The sequence below is a fragment of the Mycena indigotica genome, assembly GCF_014461135.1.
Source record: "Mycena indigotica strain 171206Taipei chromosome Unknown Mind.scaff0005, whole genome shotgun sequence".
In the NCBI taxonomy this organism is placed as follows: Eukaryota; Fungi; Basidiomycota; class Agaricomycetes; order Agaricales; family Mycenaceae; genus Mycena; species Mycena indigotica.
In genome coordinates, this window is record NW_023503004.1 from 3,119,006 (window position 1) to 3,140,946 (window position 21,941).

Consider the following 21,941-nt stretch of genomic DNA (forward strand, 5'->3'; position numbering starts at 1 on the left):
TTTGCAACAGGGTCAGCTCTGCTGCAATATGTTCTGTCTACCTCACTCTCTACCATCAAATCCAAAAACGACTTGATCTACACAAAAGCCGTTGTCAATCCAATGACTGGAGTGCGCCTTAAGAATAGCTGCCCACAGGGAAACGATGTCGACGTCTTGAACTGCCTCGTCGCCGACAAACTTGGTTGGGAACGGGGAGAGGAATGCTCAGGCTGCGATATGATGAATCGCCAGTTCAATGACATCGTATAGTATACGGCCTTGTGATCTTCAAGGTAGTATCCGTGCTCCATGCTGGTGACGACCCCTAACAGGAATCCAGAATGCTTGAATAGGAAGCCATTACTAGCTCCGACTCGTAAGGTGCGGATATATTCTGTTTGAAACCTAAGTATCAAACCGGAGAAATCTTAGACTGCTTACACATTTCTCAGATACTTGCCACCCCCAGACATGCAAAGGGATATCAGCTACGGTAAGTATGTCGCTGGGTTCCAGCTTTGCCAACGAAGATAAGAGTCGTGAGCGATGGTCCTCGCACCACGCTTTGAGCTCCCAGTTGCCATCATGAGCATCGCCTTCTCTCATAAACATACGATTAAACCCCATTTTTGAAGTTTGGAGTTGTCATTGATAAGTGCTGCTTCGTACCTATGCAAATTACATTCCATTAAAATCGTTCAGGGAATCACACTGATGACGACTCATAGATTTCGAACTGGATTGAGCCACCCAAATTTGAGATATGCCCCTCGGAGCCCAAGACTGCGATGGGCTTCTCACAGCTTGCTTGTCGCGCAAAAGAAGAGCTCTGGATCCCACTAGCATTGCCAGCTACATTTCTGGTGCCATAGTGATAAGCCGGATAAAAGACAAATGACACTAATTTCGTCGTTCATGCGGAAATAACGAAAGCTTACTTGAGAATATGTGTATCTCCTATTCAACCATTAGCTCAACATACCAGTAAAGTCACCTGGCTCACCTCGGCGCTGGATGCCGTCTTGTATGACTAGATTTCTTGCTGTATTCACCTTGTTCAGGTTCCTCGACCACGACTGGGGACGAACATCGTTGTAACGCTGACCCTCTCGTTCTCAGAGTCCCAAAACTGCTGGTTCAACTGGTGTGCAACCTCGCTGCGGACAAGAAGCTCCATCTGCCCGAAAAATATATGGAATCCCAACTCGCGAGCGACGATGCAGAATGTTCGAACAACAGCCCGTCCAATGTTCCCGCAAGAGGTGAACTATCATACGTGGCTGAACTTGAATGGAGTATAAGTTGATAACTGTGCTTGAGTCGGGAACCGAGAACACCGTGTGGGGAGCTCCATGTCAAAACCACTTGTGATGTGCCCGCAGCCCACAGCGAGAGAAGACGAATCAGTCTTTGCTTGGGGCAACGGCCAACTACCGTCCTGAAGGATATCGTAAAGCAGAGAGACGCGGAATCTAGTAGTGACTAGGGAGACGATTTCGATCTGCGTGAGCTTGTTTTGCGTCTGTCGGAGTTTTGGGTCAGGTCCAGTGGGAAACGCTCGTTGAGATGCGGAGGATCGCGACGAACTCTCCTCGTTATTGCTGTTGGTTTTATTCTGCGAGCAAGTCTTTTTTGCTTTGTCAACAAAACACTTGCTGACAGCACAAAGTAAAAAGGCGTACTGTGCCAGTGAGGCCTCGTGGATTATCAAACACGGTATCGCCAAGCCTGATGAGTCGCGCTGCGCAAAGGCTGCCTGGCAGTGCCCGGCGCGCTGTCGCTCTGCACAAAGACGGCCCGGCAGCAGGCAAGAAGTGGTTGGTGATATTGAAATCGGACAAGAAAACGGAGACAGTCTCGTATCTGAGGAAGACCTTGGCCAGGTTGCCGCAAGATGCTGTCGGCGCAACAGCATAAGTAGAAGTCCTCGCTTGTTCGCTTGCCCCCCCCCTTTAAGTTGATGCAAAATTGTTGCGTGTCGCAGTGGTGATGGGGCTGACGAAAGTCGGGACTTTGCGGGGATGGATGTGCGGGAATAGGACGGGGCATGATGAATAGTCTCGTATTCAAACACACAAACACCACTCGTAGACCGAAGGCTTGCATCCCCAGCGTCAACCTCTGCTGCCCTGTACAGTCAAGCCCGATGATCATGACGCATCCAACTGAAACAATGTCAGTTTGGATTAAGAGTGGATAGAATACAGATACCCACTCTGGCGATGATGAGGCCACTGGGGGACGAAATCAAGACGCGCAGGTGATATCAGAGCAGCGTGGGTATTATGGGGGAAGGTACATGCAGGAGAAGAGCGATAAACGGTCCCCCTGGCTAGGGGCTAGCGCGGCCTGATTGAGAATGAGCCAGAAAAGGGCAGTGAACGGGTAAGGACTCACCCGGCGGGTCTACCAAAAGACGGACATCGGACAAGTTATTCCGCCTGCCAGCGTTTAGTCGCGAAAAAACTGTCTGTCTGTTCAAACAACTCACCGATGTCACCTCTTAGTGCTACCGCTGGCACTGGCAGCTGCCGCTGCATTCTGGGCGTTGGCCTGCGCAATCATGTCCTTCTGGGCAAACGCTAGTCTGCGCCGCTCATTGAAATACTTGACCTGCCAAATTCTGTCATTAGCCGTCCCTCCCCAAAAACGGCTGGTGAAGGCTCACCCAGCTCTGTGCACAACTCCTTTCATACACCCGGTTCTCCGCCCTGCACACTTTCGGGCCCTCGCTTCCGGGCCGCACCACACCCGCCGAGTCTAGACACGTGTAGTAGGCGTCGCGGGCGTTCCAGCACGCCTGGCGGTCTTGGCGCGTGGGCAGAGGTGGTTCTTCCGCAGCAGACGAGAACGGCCACCAGCCCATGATATCAGAGCGGAAAAAAGGCTGGTGGCGTGGACGTCACGCGTTTGCGGAAGGAAGTGCAGATCTTTCGTCGTCCGCCCGCATGTTAACTCAGTTGAAAAGTTCGCCGCGCCTCAAAGCCACACGTAAAATCTCGCCGGCCGCTCGCGGTTCCGCGCGCGCGCTTGGGTATCAGCATCACGCATTTCTAGTATCAAAATGTGTTCGCGCTCAGCCAAGGGGCGATGCGAGAAGTGCACTTGAACTGTCTTGGATCGTGCTCTGGCCGCATTGGTAACCTGTAAAGCGCTGGGTGGTACGACTGATTGAGATTGCCCGTTTTCAGCTGCCAGCTTGCACGGAAGGACGGGAATCAGGATTTCAGAGAGCCGAAGAACAGTACTACTAGTGATTATGCTTGCAATTGTGTATTTTAAACTACTTGCCATTAATATCGGAGAGTGAGAAGCAAGTCTGTCATCGACAACACGTTACACCGCCGATCTTTCGTCGTCCCACTCCAACTCGAATCTCAAAACTTGGATCGGCGGCAGGCCGAGGGAGGCCGCGAGCAGGGAAGCAAGGGTGAGTGTGTGGCCGCCTGAAGAAAACGTTTTATCGGTGGGCACGTGTCGCTGACCAACCACTCCGGTTCTCTCTTCCTCCTGAGTCCTCCCGCTCGCTGTCCCCGACAAGCCCGCCCAAAGCCGCCCTGAAAGCACAGGCCGCGCCCTGCTTCAACGTCAGCCGCTTGCGCTCCTTCTACTGGCAAGCTGGACCGCTCGCCTCAGCAGCGAGACCTTTACTGCGGGCGGGAACTCTGACTACACCCTCCTGACTACACCCTCCAGCACTCGCCCGCACCATGCAACCACCAAAGAAACTCGGCGCCACCGTCGGAAAATAGCCCTACAGAATCAACCGATCAGCAGCAATGTCAAAAGCGAGCAACACACACACACACACACCAGCCTGGGTGGCAATCGCAAACGGGATTTCTGCGGCGATCTGTGGACGATGGTCAGCAGGAAAACGCAAAAGGAGGCTGGATGAGAAAGGTACAACCCATTAACAAGTGTCGTGCTGGCCAACTCTTTCTCTAGCCGTTGTCCAGGCGGACTGCGAACGAAAATTAGTCCCGAGGAATCGTGGCTGCGCATGGGCTTCACGGCCGCGATCACTTTGACCTTGCTCGCCGTTTTGTCTTTACGACCTATCCGTAACCGCAGCTACGAGGTATTCCTTGTGGCACATTTCTTGGGGGCAATGTGAGCATTCTGTTTTTAGTCGTGTCTGATCATCAACTTACACAAAACAGCATCGTGCTAGCCGGCGCCTACGTCCACACTGCCGAATTCCAGTAAGTCACCCTCAACCCATCAATGAAGAGTCTAAGTCAGCTTCGCAGCGAGCAATATTCTTGTACCCCTCGCTAGGCCTGTACTTCTTCGATCGTCTGCTCCGGGTGCTGCGGCCCTTCTTCCAGAACGGGGTTGTAGGTATTTTATACGTGTCGAGGACTGGGAAATAATATGTAACTTGAAGTTGCTCGAGAAAATCAATCCGAGATAAGTACTGCAATGTAGGTATTCGTAGGAAAGTATCGCGCGGGGAATGACAGAAACCGAAAGTATATGTGCCATGCAAACAAATTCATGTCAACTCAGACAAAAAGCCCCAAAACCGACATCCTAGATCGGCCCCATCATCATTCCTCGTATTGCAGCCCATACGCCGTCTCCCTCAACTCCACGCTGATCTCACAGACAAACGTTAGCGTTTGTCATCCGAGATAGGACACCACAGTGTTGTTGCGAAGGTGGCTCTCTGGCTAATACCCGATCCGCTATGTCATCAGAAGCAAACGGCGTATTTGGCTTTTGCTCCCCACAGAACGAGCTCAGATAGAGTCTAGACAGTGCTCATGACCTGGCCCAGCAAGTAAATTTAGAATGGGGCCATGATCTCGTTCGTGGGCTCTGGCGGGGAACACAGCAGAGTATTGCCGTTAAGGGAGTCGATGGTTATGATGCATAAAGAGGAAGGGACGTCAAATTGCTTGTATCGGCGCATTTGTCGATTAAGGAGGGTAACGACGATGATTGTCCCTGGACTCATCGTCATTTCGCGCGTTGATGAGACGAAAAATGCCAGTGTGCGAGAGGAGGTTTGGAGGAAGTTTGGGGCTAGATCTGGAAATAGCGCAAGATATAGCGATATTTCGATGGAAGGATGATGAAGGGCATCTTGAGATTCGAATTTGTATCGAGAAAGTCGTTCGCTCGCACTCGAAAGTTTGCACGGGAGAATTCGTACATGGTCGAAAGCAGGGATAGAACGGATTCGTGAGCATTTTAGCCGTTATCTCGACTTCTATGTCGAGGTGGTGGTAGATGCGGATAAGGCGGACCGAATGACGATGTCGAGGATAGGAGGACAATATTAGACGGCGTAGGATGGTAGCGGGACAAAAGCATCTGCTAGAGTAATGTGAATGGTCATCGTGGAAGTCATTCGTGCCAGTGAAGAAGTCAGAGGTCAAGACCGCCGGGGAGAGCAATAGCTTCTCGGGAACATTTGGCAGTCCAAATGAGGAGCGTGGGGGAGTTGAGATTGTATCCCGGGAAGACCGCGCTTCCTCACCCCTGCAAAAATAGGGCAGGAAACGTCCCCAGTATGAAGGTGCCGACGAAGGGGATGCCGAGCTTAAGAAGGGAGCCGTCAAATATGCCCAGAGCAATTTGCCGTGGTGGATGGATATGAATCATGGTTGGCGAAGTCGTGGTTTGCGGGGGAAGAGGCTGTGGGGTAAGAAAAGCGCATTATGGTACACCGTTTATCGTTCCCGCGAAAGAGAAATACGTCCGGTGTAAGAGGGACATGTTTTGACCGCCAGAAAATGGCCACAGAGGGTGTTGCGGGAATCAGCAGCGGGATGCAGGAGGGAGGTCGTGGCGTCACTTTATATCGACGGCGGGTGATGAAGCGACGTGGGTGGGTGAAATTCCAAGAAAAGGCTTTGCCTGCGAAAATAATGTGGGTCAGTATGATACTTCAAAATCCACTAGTCCATAACTCACCCAGAAGCGCACCGAAATCAACTTTGCCGACCTGCGAGACGATGAGAAGGAGCAATCGCAAGCCGCAGCCAATCGAATGAGCCGTGTGGGAATTCACTATGCCAGTGGTGCCATAGACCGCTGGATAACAGGTCAGAATCAAAGGCAGTCCAGACGTGGTTAAAGATTATGACGAGCAGATCTGTGGGCAATCGACGAATCGGAAATCACAGACTCTTTGTGGTATGCTGGATTTCCTTCAATCGTTTGTGGAGGAGTTTAGCGTCTGCGAGTTGGGGTTGGAGGTGGATTATTTCTTTGTCGCAGGCACTTAGTTCGACAGAGAGTCCATCGAGGTCGTGGGCAAGCTTGGGTGGAGATCGCAAATTGTTTCGAGATAGATGAGTTGCTGGTACACCTGGGAAGCTGAAGAGTTTGGTCAGCTCAGACGTCGGTGACAATAAGAATAACCAACGCGTTGACTGCTGAAAGCGTACAAAGACTTGTCGTGGAAGTTATCGAGTAACAGTGCAAGTCGAGTAGCAGTGCAAGAGTCACAATTCCGAGTTCTTCTCTTGACCAACCACTCTGATTGCGTCACTGCCAGAGGCGGAATCGCCAGTGGGAAACCGAGGCAAAAAGCAAAAGGGCCATGTAACATACATCGTTCTTTCCTTATAGACGGGTAACTCAACGGTGACGTGCGGGAGTGCTCGATCGACAGCGGGATTGGGCTCGGGACGGACGGCAGAATAGTACCGGGAATTCTCGTAGTATTGAGCAACGGGACCAATCCTGCATGACTATTAGAAGAGAGGCAAGGAGAGCAATGGTCGGATTACGCACAAGAACGAAATGGCTCCAATAACTTGGAGCGCGAAGAACTACGGCGGATAAAGTTAGAAGGCGGAGTTGGAAGTGGCGTTGATACGAACCAGAGCCACGCAGACAAGGAAGGGAGCCGTAACCATGAGGGCGAAACGACAAGCGTTGCCATCCATGCGCCATTCTGTCAGCAGGATCTCGAAACCACTGCAGATAAAGACTGCTCAAGCATAAGATTCTCGGAGAACTGTCATGCACAGAAGCTTACACAGCGAAAGCCCAGCACCCAACCCTCCGTAAAAAGGAGCAAAGAGTCGGATAGGACGTGTCTCACAGCCGGAGGTAGATTGTCTCTCGATATCGCGGGGGGCTGGTGTTGTTGAACGTTTTCCGCAACTCCACCACCATCGTGACTTGGGGGAAGGTGGAGCAGTGGTAGCCACAGTGGTGGCAGCTTCGGCAACGGAAGGGAGAGAAGGAGGGGAAGGTTTTTCGGTAAGGTTGACATCAGAAGCGGTAGTCGATGGTGCAACCGAAGCAGGGACTGAGCCAGCGGTGATGATGGATGCAGACGCCGTTCGAGATCGCCAGACGAGTTTGACCAGCTTTTCTTCGAAGTCGGCACAAAGTGGAACAATCGAGTCGATGTCGTCTGAGCAGACAATAAGGACTCGTTCGTCGCGCTAGCGAGATATAAGTTGATGGTTGAACCGGAATGGAATTGAACGGACCAAGAAAGCACCACATTGCTCTTTCTCGGCCTGGGGGAGATGGGCCATCGTGTCCAAGATTTGAATGCGGGTATCTCGGTCAATGTAGATGGCGGTGGCATCGTCGGGACTGGGAAGGTCGATTAAGGAAAAAAGAGGGAGGAGGGGCCGGAAACGCGGTGATGCTGTCGTTGAGCTTGCTTATGAGGCAAGCGTGTTGCGTGATCGACGAAGAAGTCGGCTTGACAAGGTGCCTCTCAAACGACAGGTTGTGAGTTGCAGCTGGAATAAATACAAGATGTGGACGAGATTGCCTTTCAATCTTGCCTCTCAATCTCCACCGCTCGATTTGGTCATCAAGAAGCGGTGGAAGAATCCTAGGATTCACAGGTCGTTACTCGGCATATAAACAAGAAACATACGAGTAGTCAGCTCAGACCAAACCTCTGGTTTGTCGCAATCGAAGCCCAACGGGTAAGAGTCGCTGCCATAGAGTAAATTGTTGGTACTTTGGTGATTCCGCCAGCTCGAAGGACATTGATGATGTCTTGCATGTGCTCGTTGAGACCAGCGATATGCGCGGTCGCACTGGTCAGATATTCATTCTCGCTTTGGATGGCAATAACAGGTCCATCGGGGTACTGAAAGGGAGCAGTGGCCTCCGCGAAAGCCCAGACGCTGAAATGTCTTGTTTGAGTCAAGATGAAAACTCGCAAAAAATACACACTATGGTTCCCATGCGGCTTGATACAATTTGGTTGGTGCTAATCCTGGGACGTTTGTTGCCCAACCAGGTATACCACCTGCAGCCGTTTCCGCGTTTACATACGGCCTGTTGTCATGCCGGTGTCAGAGAGAGCAGAAGGTGTAACAAAGGGACACACCCAGGTCGAATGATGACTAGTATGCCAACTTCCTTGGCGACGGTGGCCCAACGAAAGCATTAATTGTCCACGTTGTCAGAGGGGGACTGACTCCTCGGGGCCTGCGGCAATGCGAGGTGCGGGGCGGCGGGCCGGGACCCGAAGCACGTGTCGCTTACCGAACCCTCCCTCCTCGCTCGCTGCACCGACCCGCCCGCATATGCCTCAAACTAGAAGGCGTCCCGCCTTGCGCTCGGCGAACAGCACAAGGACCGCCAACTCAACGGCAAGTCCCCGGGAATGTATCTACAGCGGCTAAAGACTCCTTCCAGCTGCGAAAGCCTCCCTCACTCTAGGCGTTTACCCTCCACCACGTCCCGGACCGCCTTTTCCGCTGCTGCCGCCATCTCCACCGAGCTTGAAGACGACAAGTTAGAAAGAGAGGAGATTGGCCAGTAATGTCGAAAATCTGCCAGTGACCGTTTGCGCGCGCTGCCCTTCTTCGACAGTGTGTACATACAGCACTGGCAAGAGTCAGCAAGCAAAGCGGGTGGTATCAGCCATACCTTTCTCGCTCTCCATCCGCGTCACCGTGCTGATCTTCGTTTACAGCATCCCTGGCGCGGGTGCCTCCGTTCAGTGCCGCCCGAATGGTGTGTTGTCTCCTCGTCCCGTTCTCGACATTGACGCTGACTCGCTTGTCGTTGATAGCGCTCCCCAGACGGTGTTGATGGAATGTGAAGACCCTGGCGAGCGGGAGGCGGAGGCGGGTGTCGTGGTCTGGGGAGGGATTGGATATGGTGAGTGAGTCGACGAACAAGAGGGGCGCGAGGTATTGTAAGAGAGTTATCAAACGAAAGAAGCACGAGGGACACACCCAGTTTGACAAGGCTTCGAACGCGAAAGCTCCGGTTTTCGACAGCGTTGCTGGGAAGGATGTGAAGGCCCTTGCGAGCGGAGAGTCTGGGGAGCGATTGGACACGGTAAGTAAGCTGGAGAACAAGGGAAACATGAACTCACCAATCTTGGCAAGACTTCAAACACGGAACGTGGACGGCCAGGAATGGGAGCGCGGAGGGATTGAGCCGGAAGAAAGTAAGTGCGTGCATTTGTCGAGCAGTTGCAGACACTCACCCATCGAATATAGGTTGTACCTCAGAGGCGTTGGCGCTGATGTCAAGGGAACAACCTAGACAAGGTAAGAAGATACGCTCACGAAAAGAGTATGAACCACTCACAATGGTCAAGCCTGTTGCTACCAAGGCCGACGCTTGAGCCAGTGGGAAGCGGCGAGAACGAGCAGCTACAACCAAGTCAGCAACGATACGACAGACAACGGGAACGCGCGAGAAGGAGGCATCAAGGCCAATGCAAAGATATTGCGGTCAGACATGGAGTAGGGGCAAGGAATCGGACGAGCTGGGTATAGGTTGGGAACAGGCTCGGGCTGGGGAGCCAATAGACGTGGTGTTGACTTGTGGGAACCGGTATGTCACAGTGTTACACTGTTTTGAAACACTGATTACTTAATCGGTCCAGCCGAGCCTGTCCTGACTCCCACCCACACCTGAGATCTCCATAGCACCCAGCTCGCTCGACTCCTTGCCCCGCCTGCCGCCCCCCACACACTGCACTGCCACAGACCCTGTGTCCAGCAAGGAGTCAGTCCACCTCCGCCTCGGCGTGGACTCGGACCTGGACAACATGTCCACACCTGACCGCCCCACCAAGGATCCTGGATATATCATTATTGGGTGCGTAACTTACATCTGGAATTTTGCTTTATTAACAAATAATCCAGTCGCAGTCGCTAATTGTGGATACTACTCACAGCAAGCAGAAGCAGCCCGATATCGTGCGCGCGCGGGCAGGCGGAGGTTGTAGGTGCTGCGAGAGGAGCGAAATGGCCGTGGGGCGGAGAGCGTCCAGTGGTGCGTACATCACTATGACGTCCAGATAAGTGCTAATGCCGCCTATAGCAGACGACGGCCTTGCCCTTGCTCCCAACCAACCACATCCAAACCCAAACTAGTCCAGGCTCTCACACCTCGCAGAAAAGCGGGCCTATAATGGCAAGCACTAAGATCAGGTGTGTGAATATATTGGGATACAAACTCACCTTCAATTTAGCCAGACCAAACAACCCCGGTCCCCGAGACATGCACGCAGCATGAAAGTCAAGATTGCAACGTCTTTTGCCCCTTTGCCCGCCCACATCCGCAATGACACCCAACACAGGCGCGCGTCTCAGGTCTCCATCGCCCCTCACTCGAGGTGGGCTCGCCACCCTATTGTTCATTGCCCACCACAACACCCTAAGCGCCTCGTTTCACCATGGCCAGTTGAACTAAGCCAGCCCAGTTTGCTCGCTGATGCAAAGCCACGAGCTCCGGTCATTCCAGAGTGGCAGAGGGAATGACAGGTGCACCGGCAAGCTGCCGCCTTCTGCTGCCCTCTGGCTTTGCCTGGCCATTGACTAGTGAGTCTGAAGCCGCCAAGTACAACACTTACCTGATCTCCTTCTGTAGCTCACCATCGCCCGCCGCATGTCCTCAACAACTGCGGGTGAGCCGCGCTAAGGCCACGAGCCATTGCTGCCAACGCAAACTGTCGCCTTGGGCTTGGCTTCTCGCTGAGCCTCCGCAGTCTCCAAGTCGGCTGGGCTCATTCTGGCCTTGTCAAGTCATGTCGGCACTGAGAATGCTGACACTTTATCAAGATATCCACAACCAGCTGCCCTCGTCCTCTGTCCTACACCCACAACTTTTCTCTCGGGAGCCCTGCGCCTCCCACTCCAGCATTAGGCATTCACAGCACTCATGAGACCGTTTGTTCTGCGACTAACGACGATTATTTGTCAAGCTTGACAGAGGACTCCGACCACGACCGCCCCAGCCCTTACCTACCCAGTCGCTTACTAGCAGCGAGAATGCTGACAGATATCCATGACCAGCACATGCGCACGCAGAGGGCTTATCTGGATGAAGAAGATGGTGTGTTCTCTGTTGCTTTTGTCTTTCATTGCTCATCTCATAACAACATCACAGACCTCGCGAGCCCGTCGCCCAGCATGTCTGATGAATTAACACACCTGCACTCATACCAGCTGTGGCGGGACCATGGGTCAGGGCCTCGCAAGACGTCCCAGCGCGTAAGCGCTGGCGCTAGGCTGAGACTGCCCTTATGTCTAACTAGGATTTGTAGCCACATCAGGCATCAGGGCGCACATGTTGTGTTGTATGTTGCTTTGCTTCCACCGCCCTGCTGCGGGGCCACAGGCTGTGTACGCGGGAATATTATACCCTTGTGTACTTACATGTGTACTTAAATGCAATTACAACAAATCAGAGTGAATATTGTGGTCCGACTGGTTGCCTTGATAACCAATGTGTATGCCGGAATAAATGTCATTGGCCGGATCACAGATCCGAGTGCTACATTTTCTGAAAATTTTCTGTGACAGAAAATTGGAAATCTTCTGACCCGGAAAATTTCCAGAAGATTCTCAGAAGATTGATGGAAAATTCCAAATTTTCCGTGACAGAAAATTCTCGGAAAATCTTCAGAAAATCTTCAGAAAATTTCAAATTTTCTGTGCATTTTCTGGGGCAGAAAATACATTAATGTCCGTAGTGTGAGGCTGAAAACTACCAGTGCCAAGCTGGCTTTGCTAACGCCAAATGTGAACGACCTTCAGGGCGTGATTCTGATGCTGTTGCGAAGCCTTGCTGACCGAGCGAAGCCTGTCGATGAAGGTCAGCCGTGAGAACACAACGGTCAAGAGACATGCAGCAACGGGGGGAAATATCACTTCCAGACAAGCACTGGAGGCGAAAGGAGGTCAGCGGGGGAATGACGACGGCGAACAAAGACGCACGATTGGGGAGAATGTCGAGGCCAATGAGACAGGCCCAGAAATGCCCGCTCGCTGTGCTTGTCAACACAAGGTGTGTGTGTTTTGCTATCTTGTTTGTGCTTTTCTGCCCGTGCTAACTTTCTGCCGTGAAAGTGCGCCCAGCACTGGCACCCTGATGCGCCAAGCGACGCCCGCCACACAGATGACCTATCATCTTGATTCCCACCGTCTTCAAGCCTCCCCTTTGTCGAATTCGCCGCAGCGTGGCGACCGCGACCGCACATCGGCGCGAAACTGGACGAATGACATCCGTGTCAATTTAAAGGACTTCCGCCTGTCTGCCTCGCCTTCTTCAGAAATCGCCGCCGAGACACATCAGGGACGCCTCAAAGACGTCAAACACTCTCCAGTCGAGTCCTCAGCGGAAATTAGCCCCCCTGTTCCGCCCGCAGGTAAGTTCATTCGCAAATCTGACGGACTGCAATTGATTCAAGTTCACGCTGTGTCCCGTTCCCATTCATCCCTAAGCGAGTGAGTCGCGCTAAGGGCACAAGCCATTGCTGCCAACGCAAACCATTGCTTCACCGCTGGGCTTGGCTTCTCGCTGAGCTCCAAAGTCCACAAGTTGGCTGGGTTCGTTCTGGCCTTGTCAAGTCGTGTCGGCACTGAGAATGCTGACCCTTTATCAAGATAGCTGCAACCAGCTGCCCTCGTCCTCTGCCCTACGCCCACTCTTGGGACACTCCAGCTTAGGCATTCACAGCACTCATGAGGCTGTCCGTTCCACGACTAACGACGATTATCTATCAAGCTTGACAGAGGACTCTGACCACGACCGCCCCCCACCCTTACCCACCCAGTCGCTTGCTAGCGGCGAGAATGCTGACAGATATCCACGACCAGCGCATGCGCACGCAGAGGGCTTCTCCGGATGAAGAACATGGTGCGTTCTCTGTTGCTTTTGTCTTTGTTGCTCGTCTCATGACAATATCACAGACCTCCCGAGCCTGTCGCCCAGCATGTCCAATGAGTTAACACACCTGCATTTGCTTCCACCGCCCTGCTGCTGGGCCAAAGGCTGTGTACGCGGCATGATCAGTATGAATATTATACCCTTGTGTACTTACATGCATACTTACATGCAATTACAACAAATCAGAGTGAATATTGTGGTCCGACTGATTGCCTTGATAACCAATGTGTATGCCGGGAAAAAATGTCATTGGCCGGATCACAGATCCGAGTGCTACATGTTCTGAAAATTTTCTGTGACAGAAAATTGGAAATCTTCTGACCCGGAAAATTTCCAGAAGATTCTCAGAAGATTGATGGAAAATTCCAAATTTTCCGTGACAGAAAATTCTCGGAAAATCTTCAGAAAATCTTCAGAAAATTTCAAATTTTCTGTGCATTTTCTGGGGCGGAAAATGCATCGACGCGGATGCGTTATTTGGTGACATTACTGTTGCCTCAAAACTGGTCTTACGACCAAACCCCCCGTTTGCGTTTAACGGAGATCGCAAACGCGGCCGCGCCTTCCTATACGCGGTCAAGACTTACGCCCGGCTTGCCCCGGAAGCCTTCGTGGTCGACGGAGAGCCGAGCGAAGAAAAGGCCGTCCGCTACGCCATGTCCTATATGGCGGAGGGACCTGCTCAGCAGTGGGCAGAGCGTCATGGGAGCAAAACCCCCTTCCCCTTCCCTCGGTGGAACCTATTCCTCTCCGAGTTTCGCCTTCGGTTCGTTGAGGAGAACGAGCAGGACCTTGCGCTTGCCAAGTTGGAGAGCGCGGGTTACCACATGGGAACGCGGGATGTCTACGGATACACCGACGACTTCGAGGACCTAATGGACCTTGCCGGATTCGAAGACGCGTTGGTTAAGGTGACCAAGTACCGCCATGGACTTGACCCCCTGATCAACAATGGCATCACGTCCTCGAACGACCCCCCAGACCTCCGTGAGTATCTGGGCTGGCGCACTCGGGCCTTCCGCCAATACGAAGCCTTGGTGCGGGCGAAGCTCATCAAAGGAACCACCCCGCGGACGCCTTCGGGGGCTCCGCGCGGCGCGTTCCCTATCGCCCGTTCGGCAACTCCGTTCCCCATCCGCCCAGTGGCCGCACCTGCGCCACCCGCGGCCCGCGCCCCCGTCCCGGTACCTCCGGCTCCCGTCCCTATGGAGTTGGATCGTACTAGGGCTCGGGGCCGCCCCTCGTCGAGCCTGCTTCAGATGTGGCGACCCCAATCACTTGGCTCGGGATTGTCCGCTCCCCTCCGATGTTCGCCATGTGGACATCCTTGACGAGGTAATCCCACCAGGTATACCCTGTTCTTTCCAAAAGATGTTGGCTACTGCCATACCCTGTAATGCAAAAGATGTTGGGAACAGCTAGGCTGTAAAATAAAAATCGATTTTTATAGGGTTAAATAGATAGATATGACTAATATAACACCATATATAGTAAGCTAATCACCTTTTCTTCAGGCCGATGATGCGGATAAACATTAGGACAAGGCTGTAATACAGAATAATGAAATTGATGGGATGATATGTCACATCTGATGTAACACCATAGATTCATCAAAACCATTGATCTTCATCAAAAATGCTTCCACATGGCAAGACATATCTAGATGCCATCAATCCCATCATGATCCAAGGCCCAGGCAGCTCAAAATAAATTAAAAAGTTAAAAAATATTAGAATAAACCTGAATTTCTAGCCCTTGCCAACATCTTTTGCATTACACCTGTGTGGCAGTAGCCAACATCTTTTGCATAGAACTAGCTATATCAGCTGAACGCGTTAACCAAGAGCTCGAGCAGTACATCCGGATCTTCACCAACTACCAACAAGACGACTGGGACGAGCTTATCCCTGCCGCTGAGTTCGCCTATAACAACCACGTTCACTCCTCCACTCAACAGGTACCCTTTATGACGGACACTGGCCGGCTCCCCCGAATGGGTTTCGAGCCAGGCGCCCGCTCAGAGTTGGAGTCGGTAAACGAGTTTCACGACCGGATAGCTAACGGCGTCTCCGAGGTAAAGGCCGCACTCGTTAAAGCCAAAGACGAGTATAAACGGTACTACGATCGGAAACGTTCGGACGCTCCGAATATTCAAGTTGGTGATAAGGTTTGGCTGGACGCTTCTGACATCAGAACGACTCGGCCCTCCGAGAAGTTCTCCCACAAGCGCCTTGGACCATTCAAGGTGCTCGCAGAGGTTAGCAAAGGTGCCTACAAGCTCGACCTCCCCCCGCGTTACTCCAAGCTCCACCCCGTCTTCCCCGTTGTTAAGCTCAAGCCCGCTCAGGACGACCCCTTCGATGGACGACCCGGCTACGACGAACCGCCCCCCGAACTAGAGGACGGAGTCCCCGAATGGGAAGTCGAGGAAATCTTGGATGCCAGGATAACACTGCGGGCAATGGAGCATATTCCGCCCTGGAATATGTTGAGAATATTATGAATATTCCAGGCTGTATTCATTCCATTTTCTAGGCTGGAATATAACAGGAATATCCGTGGAATATTCTTAATTTTCTCACCATCTGCCATGTATATGACAGCCCGGAAAATGTCGGGCAGATCCGTGGAATATTCTCAATATGCCTCATGTTTTCATTCCATATTCCGGCCTGGAATATATCACATGTTCCAGGCTGGAATATTTTGATCACATTCTGAGACTATCATTGATTGGGATTCTGATTGGGATACCATTTAAGCAAGACCTCTGTGGACCTGTCTATTCCACAAAAGAAAAATAACCTGAACAATTATCATATCTACTCCCAATCTATCTAACGGCTCATACATTCTTCCAGTCCTCAACTTACATTCTGGCACCAGCAGGGGCATAAATATGCTTTGTTGGTAAAGTCAAGCAACTCCAAATTACAAAATCATTTAAAATACTCTCCAGCACACCCGACAAAGACCGATACCATGGCAGTGTTGCACATGTTGCGAGCTCCTGCCGGAAATAACATAGTTTTGGTGTGGGGATGTGACTCCGAGGGGCAAGGCAATGGCTATGAGGAAGAGTCGGCAGTGAGATGTCAGTGAAAAATGGGGGTTCGGTGAATGATGTCGCGCTCGATGGGCCGAGCGAGGCAGCAGCAGTGCAAACTTCGAAGCAAGGTGCGTTGAGCTAGATGCCAGTCAGCGCCGCAGGCGAGCGAAATTGGAGAACGGTGGTGAGGAAGGTTCTGTTCAACTGCAACTGGCGCCGCAGGCCAGGAAAAATTCCCGCTACCCAGGCCAAAACCCATTTTTTTGACGCCGACGCCTGCCCGCTCGAAAGAATGGCCCGTGACCCGCCCCCAGAGGCTCCCCTCCTCAGGGGAAAAGATGTACGTAGTGATCGTCGATAGCGCCCTCCAGCGGAAAATAGTGCAATTTTGGCCACGGAGGGCACGGAGAAGAGTCGAGGGGAAGGGGTGCCAACGCGATCGTTATAGCAGGCGAGCGAAAATGGTGTGCTCGGGGAAGTGTCTAGGGCAGCTAACAGTTTGTTGCTCGTCGTCAAATTGAGCTTGAAAATGACACCGTCCTGGCGGTCTCCGATCTCGGAAAGCGCTGCAACAGCATTGGCGACAACGGTGGCATTGTTGTCGAGCATAAGGTCACGCAGCATCTCCACAAACCCACTCTTCTCTGCCCTGCGTGGGTCGGCCGCATAGAGTTTGGCAACACATATAGCGGCCATTTTGCGAACATAAGGATCATTGTCCTTCAGACAGTACCTTAAGTTGTCGTTCAGCGCGTCTGTCACGACCGGGATGGGGATGTAGGACATCGTTCGGATGGCCAACGCCCGAATAAGCGGGTTACGATCGTTGCAGTCCTTAGCAAAGTTAGAAGGAAACATTGAGACAGTGTTGACCGCGCACCTGGAGGAAGTTGGGAATGACCAGGTGTATTTGCTCCGGCTTGGAGCGCCCGTAGCTGACGAGGAAAAGGTAAACCACTAGAAGATCGGTCAACAGACAGTGCGTTACAAAGTCGATTTCACAACGCTCATGCCCGACGAAGAAGACGAGTTCTACGACAGTGATGAGGATGTCCTTTGACGTTACTGTTCTGGGCTCATCAGAGGCCCATCTGGTCAGGGCACGCCAGGTGGGATGGGGGGAGGGGAGGGTGTCGGAGGAAGTGAGAGAGAAGGTTGTGATGGAGGTTTGTCCCGAGCGAAAACTCCACTTCATAAAGCGGGAGGAACTGATTGCGGCATTCAACGCTCTTCGCGTCAGTGTCGCTGCACGTAAAAGGAAAATGTAAACATTTTCTGTCTTCCATCCAGGGTATGTCTTCGCTTCCGACAGTCGTTAGTGGAACTCACACCTGATAGGGATTCGATGGAGCCCGTAGTAAAATCTATATGCAGTGCTGTACCACAGTACATAAGTCAGAATAACACGGTCTCTGGTGCCTAAACAAGGTCAATCAACATTGAAGAGCTGAAGCAGAATCGACGCACTATTCCCCTCGTTTCGAATGCTAGCCAATCGCCTGTCCCAGTCGGTAGCAACCCCATAGACCGACATTTCCAAAGTCCGACCACAAGCGTTAATGCACAAGATAAATAGCGTCTTCTGGCCGATCAGGGTCGTGAGCGACTTGGGATTTGCGGCCGTGGTCGGGGCAAACTGGGCGAATGCTGGCGAAGTCAGTCGGCTGAGAAGAAATGCGGGTAGCGCAGCCACGCACCCTGGTTCATTCCAGCAATGTTCTTGAATGGACTGAGGAGCAGCATGAAGACGATGCCCATGCTGAATATCTGCACTCCGCTGCCCGACATGTACAGCATAAACGCCTGCATAGGCAGCTGCTTCGCCCGGCCCCAGGGCGAAGTCGATGGCCCGCTTCTCTTTGAGGGTGTTGTACGACTCAGGAGACCGGACAGCAGCGGCTTTCCCGGTGCTTTTGGACTTGACAGAAGTGAGTTGCGCAATGGGTGCAATCAACGCCGCCGTACCCGACGTGGACTTGGAAAAGCCTGGCGGGTGGAGTGCTGAGCCAGCTAGTGGCGAATGAGCTGGGTTGCCGTTGACTTCCCATCAGCCTTCGATCCACCCGATTTGGCGCCTGAAGAGATTGTCAGCAATGAGAATCATCTTCCGACACTTCACGCACCTGTGTCGCCCGTCTGCTTCCTCTTCCCGGGCTTCCCCACGTCTGTCTTCCTGGCAGGCAGTCGGGAGCTGCGGACTCATTTGAGCTGTTCAGCTGCAGGAGTTGTTGCTTCAGGGTCCCCGGAGGAGGCTTGGGTCGAGGCCCGGCTGGTTGCGCCAGAGCCAGAATGCTTGCGTTTGGCGGACAAGCTCGGTCAATCGATCGATCAAGTGCTGTCACTCCAGTGACAGCACTGCCATCTCATGACGATCACTGGCTGTCGGTACCCATGAGCGGGTAACATAATCGCTACCCGCACCCGTACCCGTGCCGTTGCCTAGCCGTTGGTGCCAACTCGGGCGGGCGCCAAGGGAAGCGCGGCCGTGTTATGTCGGAAGGGGCAGGCTGTCCCGGGCGGCAGCGCAGGTGTTTGCAGGGCGCTCCGAGTAGCAGCGAAGCCACGGCAATTGTGGTCGTGGTCGTGGTTGGTGTGGGCGTCAAGAATCGATCTTCAGGTTGACTCGAGGAAGACCCGGAGGACTTGTCCCAGCGTGTTCGGTGTGTCCCAGGCATATGCGGCGGGCTTCTTCATTTCCTGAAATCCTCAGGCGGAACGGGCCAGCCCTGCACGGCCCGACCTTGTGTTCCAGCCCGTCTGCCACGTGGAATGAGCCTTAGTGTATCCACATGCATGAGATAGATTTTGAAAGTTACCTCTGGTCAGATTGTGAGTTGTTGCTTGGGCCCAACACATCTGCCATGATGAGCACAGAGTAGTAAATCTATTTTTGTGAGTTAGCCAAAAGTATCAGTATAAAGTTGTTATCTATGACTACCAATTATCCATTGCAGGAAAAAGCTCTTGATTGTTGGAAGGGCTAAAAAGCAAATCAGACAAGGAAATATATGAAGCTGAGAAACTTGCTAGATAAGTTTGAAAAGGCCAGGCCAGGCCATCTTCAATGCATAATCAAGTACTGAGGCAATTGCGGTCGTGCTGAGGCGATCCCATATATAACCAGACTGTCGGTCGTGCTGTGGAAAAGCCCTCTACAACCAGCAAGAGCAGTTGTGCTGAGGCCAGTCCATATACAACCAGACTGTCGGTCATGCTGGGGAAAGCCCTCTACAACCAGCAAGGGAGCGGTCGTGCTGAGGCAAGCCCGTATATAACCAGACTGTCGGTCGTGCTGTGGAAAAGCCCTCTACAACCAGCAAGAGCGGTCGTGCTGAGGCCAGTCCATATACAACCAGACTGTCGGTCATGCTGGGGAAAGCCCTCTACAACCAGCAAGGGAGCGGTCGTGCTGAGGCAAGCCCGTATATAACCAGACTGTCAGTCGTGCTGTGGAAAAGCCCTCTACAACCAGCAAGAGCGGTCGTGCTGAGGCCAGTCCATATACAACCAGACTGTCGGTCATGCTGGGGAAAGCCCTCTACAACCAGCAAGGGAGCGGTCATGCTGAGGCAAGCCCGTATATAACCAGACTGTCGGTCGTGCTGTGGAAAAGCCCTCTACAACCAGCAAGAGCGGTCGTGCTGAGGCCAGTCCATATACAACCAGACTGTCGGTCATGCTGGGGAAAGCCCTCTACAACCAGCAAGGGAGCGGTCGTGCTGAGGCAAGCCCGTATATAACCAGACTGTCGGTCGTGCTGTGGAAAAGCCCTCTACAACCAGCAAGAGCGGTCGTGCTGAGGCCAGTCCATATACAACCAGACTGTCGGTCATGCTGGGGAAAGCCCTCTACAACCAGCAAGGGAGCGGTCGTGCTGAGGCAAGCCCGTATATAACCAGACTGTCGGTCGTGCTGTGGAAAAGCCCTCTACAACCAGCAAGAGCGGTCGTGCTGAGGCCAGTCCATATACAACCAGACTGTCGGTCATGCTGGGGAAAGCCCTCTACAACCAGCAAGGGAGCGGGTCGTGCTGAGGCAAGCCCGTATATAACCAGACTGTCAGTCGTGCTGTGGAAAAGCCCTCTACAACCAGCAAGAGCGGTCGTGCTGAGGCCAGTCCATATACAACCAGACTGTCGGTCATGCTGGGGAAAGCCCTCTACAACCAGCAAGGGAGCGGTCATGCTGAGGCAAGCCCGTATATAACCAGACTGTCGGTCGTGCTGTGGAAAAGCCCTCTACAACCAGCAAGAGCGGTCGTGCTGAGGCCAGTCCATATACAACCAGACTGTCGGTCATGCTGGGGAAAGCCCTCTACAACCAGCAAGGGAGCGGTCGTGCTGAGGCAAGCCCGTATATAACCAGACTGTCGGTCGTGCTGTGGAAAAGCCCTCTACAACCAGCAAGAGCGGTCATGCTGAGGCCAGTCCATATACAACCAGACTGTCGGTCATGCTGGGGAAAGCCCTCTACAACCAGCAAGGGAGCGGTCATGCTGAGGCAAGCCCGTATATAACCAGACTGTCGGTCGTGCTGTGGAAAAGCCCTCTACAACCAGCAAGAGCAGTTGTGCTGAGGCCAGTCCATATACAACCAGACTGTCGGTCATGCTGGGGAAAGCCCTCTACAACCAGCAAGGGAGCGGTCGTGCTGAGGCAAGCCCGTATATAACCAGACTGTCGGTCGTGCTGTGGAAAAGCCCTCTACAACCAGTAAGAGCGGTCGTGCTGAGGCCAGTCCATATACAACCAGACTGTCGGTCATGCTGGGGAAAGCCCTCTACAACCAGCAAGGGAGCGGTCGTGCTGAGGCAAGCCCGTATATAACCAGACTGTCAGTCGTGCTGTGGAAAAGCCCTCTACAACCAGCAAGAGCGGTCGTGCTGAGGCCAGTCCATATACAACCAGACTGTCGGTCATGCTGGGGAAAGCCCTCTACAACCAGCAAGGGAGCGGTCATGCTGAGGCAAGCCCGTATATAACCAGACTGTCGGTCGTGCTGTGGAAAAGCCCTCTACAACCAGCAAGAGCGGTCATGCTGAGGCCAGTCCATATACAACCAGACTGTCGGTCATGCTGGGGAAAGCCCTCTACAACCAGCAAGGGGAGCGGTCATGCTGAGGCAAGCCCGTATATAACCAGACTGTCGGTCGTGCTGTGGAAAAGCCCTCTACAACCAGCAAGAGCAGTTGTGCTGAGGCCAGTCCATATACAACCAGACTGTCGGTCATGCTGGGGAAAGCCCTCTACAACCAGCAAGGGAGCGGTCGTGCTGAGGCAAGCCCGTATATAACCAGACTGTCAGTCGTGCTGTGGAAAAGCCCTCTACAACCAGCAAGAGCGGTCGTGCTGAGGCCAGTCCATATACAACCAGACTGTCGGTCATGCTGGGGAAAGCCCTCTACAACCAGCAAGGGAGCGGTCATGCTGAGGCAAGCCCGTATATAACCAGACTGTCGGTCGTGCTGTGGAAAAGCCCTCTACAACCAGCGAAAGCGGTCGTGCTGAGGCCAGTCCATGTACAACCAGACTGTCGGTCATACTAGGGACAGTGCCCTCTACAACCAGCAAGGAAGCCACAGAAACACTAGAGCATTAAATAAGCATTGGCTATATATATTATCTTACTCACAGTTTATCCTTACTTGCTTATGCTGAGCCTATCCCGCTGCCAGAGGCATGCGCGGCAGTGGTGCACATGATGAGCAGCAGTACACGTGACAGCCAGTAGTCACGTGACAGCCAGCAGATGTGGCTGTGAAGGTGGCGGCTTTGCGGGT

General features: G+C 52.9%; 2 protein-coding genes across 2 annotated transcripts; both read right to left on the reverse strand.

Annotated features, from left to right (window-relative positions):
* Window positions 1-2,314: 2,314 nt before the first annotated feature.
* Window positions 2,315-2,848, reverse strand: MIND_00602300 (uncharacterized protein; the record flags this gene model as incomplete). Its single annotated transcript, XM_037362778.1, has 4 exons — window positions 2,315-2,331; window positions 2,380-2,423; window positions 2,483-2,595; window positions 2,651-2,848. The coding sequence occupies 4 exons, from the start codon at window positions 2,846-2,848 to the stop codon at window positions 2,315-2,317; spliced, it is 372 nt and encodes a 123-aa protein (XP_037220699.1).
* Window positions 2,849-16,300: 13,452 nt separating this feature from the next.
* On the reverse strand, window positions 16,301-18,365 carry MIND_00602400 (AP complex subunit beta; the record flags this gene model as incomplete). Its single annotated transcript, XM_037362779.1, has 8 exons — window positions 16,301-16,996; window positions 17,043-17,370; window positions 17,494-17,581; window positions 17,630-17,809; window positions 17,860-18,080; window positions 18,128-18,172; window positions 18,226-18,237; window positions 18,286-18,365. The coding sequence occupies 8 exons, from the start codon at window positions 18,363-18,365 to the stop codon at window positions 16,301-16,303; spliced, it is 1,650 nt and encodes a 549-aa protein (XP_037220700.1).
* Between the last annotated feature and the right edge of the window lie 3,576 nt (window positions 18,366-21,941).